At 40.5% G+C, this 6,090-nt stretch overlaps 1 protein-coding gene across 1 annotated transcript; it reads right to left on the reverse strand.

The window, feature by feature from the left end:
* Window positions 1-2,301: 2,301 nt before the first annotated feature.
* Window positions 2,302-5,187, reverse strand: LOC122052760 (probable aldo-keto reductase 2). Its single transcript, XM_042614454.1, has 5 exons — window positions 4,765-5,187; window positions 4,484-4,684; window positions 4,158-4,330; window positions 2,904-3,006; window positions 2,302-2,812 (listed from the first exon to the last, which is right to left on the reverse strand). The coding sequence occupies exons 1-5, from the start codon at window positions 4,984-4,986 to the stop codon at window positions 2,474-2,476; spliced, it is 1,038 nt and encodes a 345-aa protein (XP_042470388.1). The 5' UTR covers window positions 4,987-5,187; the 3' UTR covers window positions 2,302-2,473.
* Window positions 5,188-6,090: the final 903 nt, after the last annotated feature.

Here is a 6,090-nt window from a genome sequence, read left to right on the forward strand (position 1 = left end):
CAGATACTTGGCATGAAAGAAAAGTCCAAGTGGGTCAAAGAAATTGACCGGACACTTGGTGAGGGAGTCCTAGCAGGTCAAGGGAGTGACTAGATGCTAGGCATGACATACCAACAGGTTAAGTTTGACCGGATGTTGGTTTGGGAGGTTTGGGACTTGGTTTTAGGCAAAAACCAAGCTCTGGATCGATCAGTGGATCGATCCAGGCTCTGGATCGATCAGTGGATCGATCCAGACCTTTCCCAGCGAACAGAAAGCCTCTGGATCGATCAGTGGATCGATCCAGAGGTCCCAATCGGTTAGTGGATCGATTGAGACGCAGCTGGTTCGCGCGATAAGCGCTGGATCGATCCGTGGATCGATCCAGGCATTTTCTACAGAGCACAGAGGCGCTCTGGATCGATCCGTGGATCGATCCAAAGCCTCCCCGATCGATTGGGAGTTTTCGAATCGATCGGGATCCGACCGTTGCGTCGTATTTGAGCTGCAGGCGTGCGATGGCTGCGGCATCTCTTCACGGATTCATTTCAGATCTTCACCAGCTCCTCCACAGCTGTTCTCAAGCTCGAGATCGCCAGTTCTTGAAGGTTCTTGGAGGCTCTTCCAAGTCAAGAGGTGGAAAAAAGCAAGAAGAAGAAACTAGGGTTAGGGTTTGTGCACTCATTGTAAGCTTGTAAGCTTGTATTTCTTTACTACCCTTTTTTCTTCTTGTATTGAGTCTTGTAGGGCTTCTCCGCCTTTGGTAGTTAGCATAAAGGAGAGTTTTTATTAGTGGAGGGTGTGTGTGTTGGTGTGGATCCTTGGACTAGTCACCTCTTGTGAGGTGGATACCAAGTAAACCAACCGTGTTAGCGTTGTGTGATTTGTTTCTGTATTTTCCGCTGCACATCTTTGAAGAAACAAGCAATGCCGAACACCGGGCACGCGACGAGCTATTCACACAACCGTGTTTCTGTATTTTCCTCTAGCTACTTTTGGTCCTAACCATCCTTGGCTTTTATGTCCCGATCTACACGCCAGGTCTGTGTTCAAACCTGCTTTTATCCGCTGTTATCCATGGTTAGCCCTTCCCGACCTGGCCCGGGGGCCCGGTCCTTGATCGCTATCAGGGCTGGTCCTTGTCCGGCTTATAATCTCATCCTTTGACCATCCCATCAGCTGAGACTTCGACCTTGTCCACGTAAGCTTGACTTCTGACTGACCACGGAGGCTTGACTTTTGACCTTCTTGACCTCCACGTCAGCTTGATTTCGGACCGGGCACGGAGGCTTGACTTCTGATCCTCTTGTGGTCTTGACTCACAACCACATCATCTTACTGACCCCACGAACATGCGCCATATCATAGTACATTTGATTTGCATAGTGAGTGAAGAAAAACACTAAGAGTGTGTTTGGTTCAAGTTATCATGTATAATCTTTGTTATGTGATTACCAGGTAATCACATAACCAAGGTTTTGGCGAATAAAACATAACCAAATGGTATTTAGTTCAACCTAAGTAATGCAACAAAAACTTGTTTGTTTGAAAGTTTTAATGAATTCCCTAGTTTAATATTTTACTGTATTACCCTCAGTTACAAAACCAACTATACATATTATAATAATTATTATTATTATTATTTAATTTTTATATTTTTTTACTTTTATTTTTCCGGTATATTTTTTACGTTTTTATGCGTTTTTTTATTTTTTTTAATGTTTTTATTTTTTTACATTTTTTATATTTTATATTTTTTTACATTTTTTAAATTTTAACTTTTTTATTTATTTTTTAAATTTTTTAAAATTTTTACATTTTTTAAAATTTTTAAATTTTTTATTTTTAATTTTTAGAATTTTTAATTTTTAGATTTTTTATTTTTTATTTTTATTTTATTTTTTAATTATTTTTTTTATTTTTAAAATTATTTAATTTTTGTTAACATTTTTTATTTTTTATATTTTTTTTCTTTTTTGCATGTTTTTTCTTATCATGAGTATTTTTAGTAAAAAAAATTCGTTAGTCCCGGAATCAAAAAAAAAATTTAATTTTATGAGATTTTCATATTCCAGATTGCATAACCCTTTATGTGTCCGACATAGAACAATACTCAGAAATCATTAATTACCTAAATCAAACAAGATTTTGGTTGATAACCTTGAATGGATAATCAAGGTTATCAAGGATAACCCCAACCAAATGCACCCTAATAGGATTTACCTTTCACTAACCGAAAGTTAATCGGCATATTACAATTTTTCTTGCAGTACTATCTTTACGATGACAAAAATAGAGAATGAGCAACGCCAATGAAACACATTATAAGAAGAGCAAATAGTTTTATTCGAGCTGGGCAAACCACTCAATCATCAGGCTTTACACAAGCCATTACCACAAGAACATATACTATTTGTACCCTCGGATCACTAAAAGACTTACTCGGCTACGACATTATCACAGATAAAAACCAGCTCGGCAGATGGGAATAAGCTCATTCACCTTTCCATGAAGATAGAGGTGGTGTATCAGAGTTTTTCCAGGTAGCCACTTGCTCAGGGTATCTATCACCCTTAACAACATCCACTGAAGCATACGATTCGAGCTCAGCCATTTCCTCTGGTGTGAGTTTTACAGACAATGCTCCAATGTTCTGCTTCAAGTTTTCAATCTTTGTCGTGCCAGGTATCGGGCACACATCACTTCCTTGATGATGAACCCATGCCAGTGCGAGTTGTGAGGGAGTGCATCCCTTCCTCTTTGCCATGTCGTTTACACGTTCAAAAATGACTGCATTCTGAGCCAGATTCTCTGGCTGGAACCGCGGCAAATACTATATGAAACAAGAGAAAATTCTATTAGTTATCTTCCACAACTTTAACATATTTCCTCAAGATAACAGCCACTGGAAAGTATCAACTCACCTTGCGTAAATCCTGCTCGGGTGCATTTTCGATTAACTTAGTTCCAGAAGAAAAGAATCCGCGTCCGAGAGGGCTGTATGCTACAATTCCGATACCAAGTTCCCTGGAGAAAAAAAATGAAATAATGTTACCGGCAATGTCACAGAAAGAAGTAATTGTTGTTTCTAAAATTGTTGTTTATAATGAGAGCACTAACAGTAGTAAAATTGTACCAAAATAGCAAGCATGCAGTAAACAGGTAAATAAAAGAGAAGACGAGAAAATGTATCTCCGGTTGAAGCGTCGGTGTGCCGATTGTCTTTAGAGAATTTATTGCCGCTCATGGTGCAGAAGCTCTCCGGCAAAATTCTCCCAAGATCCGACAACCACTCGCGTCGTTCGTAGGTGCACTCCAAGACGAACGGCGCACTCGAACTTAACCTCAGTTCGCTATGAGCCAAGCCTCAGGACAAACTCTCGGTAAAGGAAGAGTACAAAGAGAGGGAAGGAGAGAAAGCAGATTGCTTTGGTGTGTTTGAACCAGGAATAGAGGGAGTATATTTATACACTCTGAAGCAGTGCACGAAGCAAAGCGTGCGTCGCTTCCTCACGCGCGGACGCTGCTTCTTTTCGTGCGGGCAGATGCATCGTTTCCCTCACACGCGGACCAAACCCAAGTGCGCTTCTTCTTATGCGCGGACCAAACCCAAGTAGATCAAACCAGAGACTGGCAAAAACAAACTAGTCCGCCTGCAAGCGCGAGGCCCACGAGCTGGGGATTTGCACCCCCCTGTGTGCGATGTTGCGCCCGGTTTATGGATTTCCAGCTCGAACCCCCTTCTTCTTTTCGTGCGGGCAGATGCGCCGTTTCCCTCACACGCGGATCAAACCCAAGTGCGCTTCTTCTTATGCGCGGACCAAACCCAAGTAGATCAAACCAGAGACTGGCAAAAACAAACCAATCCGCCTGCAAGCGCGAGGCCCACGAGCTGGGGATTTGCACCCCCTGTGCGTGATGTTGCACCTAGTTTATGGATTTCCGGCTCGAACCCTCCAAAACCACCTGATTTGGGCTCAGCCCCCGCATGCATGTAGATCCTCTTAACTTTGCTGAGTAAGGATAGAAGGGCTCCATATATAGGGTCTTCCAACCTTTCCTTATTTAATAATGTGGGACTAAATATATACATCTATGTACAAAAAGCAATGAAATAGTTTGAATTAAACTCAAAACTCAACAAAAAATATATGAATCGGAGATTGGACGAGCTTTACCTGCAAGTAGGAATTATTTCTTCTTCGACATCTCTTGACCACAGAGACCACTCTAATTGGACAGCAGTTATCGGGTGAACAGCATGCGCCCTCCTAATTGTTGAAGCAGAGGCCTCGGACAATCCGATGTATTTGATTTTTCCTTCTTCAACTAGTTCCTTAAGTGCTCCGATCTATAATAGACGAGTGAAATAAGATTTAATAGGAAGGGGGGTTTTAAGAGAACAAGTCGAGCTGGATGAAGCGGAGAAATTAGGGCAGGAGCGGAATCGAAATAATCGAAAGGTTTGATAAATGATGATCGGAAAAGGAAATCGGAAACTGACCGTGACTTCGATGGGAACTCTGGAATCGATGCGGTGCTGGTAATAGAGATCGATGCAATCGACGCCGAGCCTCTGCAAGCTGGCCTGGCAGGCGGACCTCACGTAGGCCGGGTCCCCTCGGATCTCCCTCTTCCCGTCTTCCAAGTAGTATGCGAACTTGGAGGCCAGTTCCACCTTGTCCCTCACGCCCCCTTGCAGCGCCTAAAGATCAACGAAGGAGAGGATCACGATGGAGGCGTAGAGGATCGGGAGTGGGAGTGAGGCGAAGAAGGTAGGGATACCTTGCCGAGGAGGATCTCGTTGGTGTAGGGTCCGTACAAGTCGGAGGTGTCGAGAAAGGTGACGCCGGAGTTGACGGCGTGGTGGATGAGGGCGATCATGTCGGCGTCGGGTTTGGGGGGACCGTAGAAGGCGGACATACCCATGCAACCGAGGCCCTGACGGGAGACTTCAAGCCCCTGAGAGCCCAGCTTCATGCGCCCAACGCCTGACGATGCCGCCATCGTCGCCCTTCTCCGCTTCTCGTTAGCACTAAGCAGCTACCAGTGTAGCAGTGTGGATCGGTGTGGCGATGGCGATACCAGTGGGATGTGCCCTGGTTAAATAACGTGGCCGTGATGGGCGATGGCTGCATTTTTCCAGTTCAAGGCTGCGTCGCCGGGACGGCGTTCTCCTTCTCGTTTCATATGAAGGTCAAAGTTCTAGAAACACAGAAGGGGGAAAAAAACCAGCACAATCGGCGAGGAAACAGATCTTCCGCTGAAGGTGTGACTCAACAGTGGATTTTTTTTCCATTTATTATTAAAATATTAATTCATTCCATTTAAAAAATATATATTTTTTAATTTTCAACAATATTACAATAGCTGTAATTATATAACTTATATAATTATATTATATGAGTTATGATTCTATAACAACTATATAATTATGATTATAATTATGAATTTATAATTGTTATCATATAATCTTATTATTTTATTAAAAATCTTCCCCCTTTACTGAAATTTACATTAATATCTTTTTTTCTATTTACACTAAAAATAATTCCAAGGTTTATTAGTAATTCCACAAGTGATCTAGAGTTCGAGCCTCAGCTGCGGTATATTATTATGAATTTTTTTTCATCATTAATTTTCTCTGATTGTTTTATATAAAAAAATATAGTTCTTTTTATTCCCACATCTTAGAATTGATAATACTATGATCAAAAAAATTTCTATAAATATTTTAGGCCGATAATATTAAAAAATATACTTTTCTTAGTTTTTTTTACTAAGATAAGTATAATATTAAATTAAATTAATTTTTTTCATAGGGAAGTCGTAAGGGTGACACTCGAAAATCTAAATAATTCGGATTTTCAAAAACTCAAATAATACTCTACTTTAGTATTTTAATGTTAAAATGTTTTAATTAATATAATTTCATTATAAAAGGTTAATGTGATTTCAATGTATTATAGTATGCACGATCACTACAATGGTAAAATGATAAAGTATTTATTAGAAATAAATTTTTTATATTATAATTGTTATAATTCATAATTACTATCATGTTATGAATAAATCATCATCTAATAATAAATCAGATATCTAGAGATCGAA

Source organism: Zingiber officinale, chromosome 3A, assembly GCF_018446385.1.
Source record: "Zingiber officinale cultivar Zhangliang chromosome 3A, Zo_v1.1, whole genome shotgun sequence".
Classification (NCBI taxonomy): domain Eukaryota; kingdom Viridiplantae; phylum Streptophyta; class Magnoliopsida; order Zingiberales; family Zingiberaceae; genus Zingiber; species Zingiber officinale.

Coding starts and splice junctions, on each gene's coding strand:
- LOC122052760 (XM_042614454.1), bottom strand. CDS start 4,986: ATGGCGGCATCGTCAGGCGTTGGGCGCATGAAGCTGGGCTCTCAGGGG. Junction 3,007..4,157: donor GAAATAATTCCTACTTGCAG/GTAAAGCTCGTC, acceptor TTTTTTCTCCAG/GGAACTTGGTATCGGAATTG. Junction 2,813..2,903: donor CCGAGCAGGATTTACGCAAG/GTGAGTTGATAC, acceptor TGTTTCATATAG/TATTTGCCGCGGTTCCAGCC.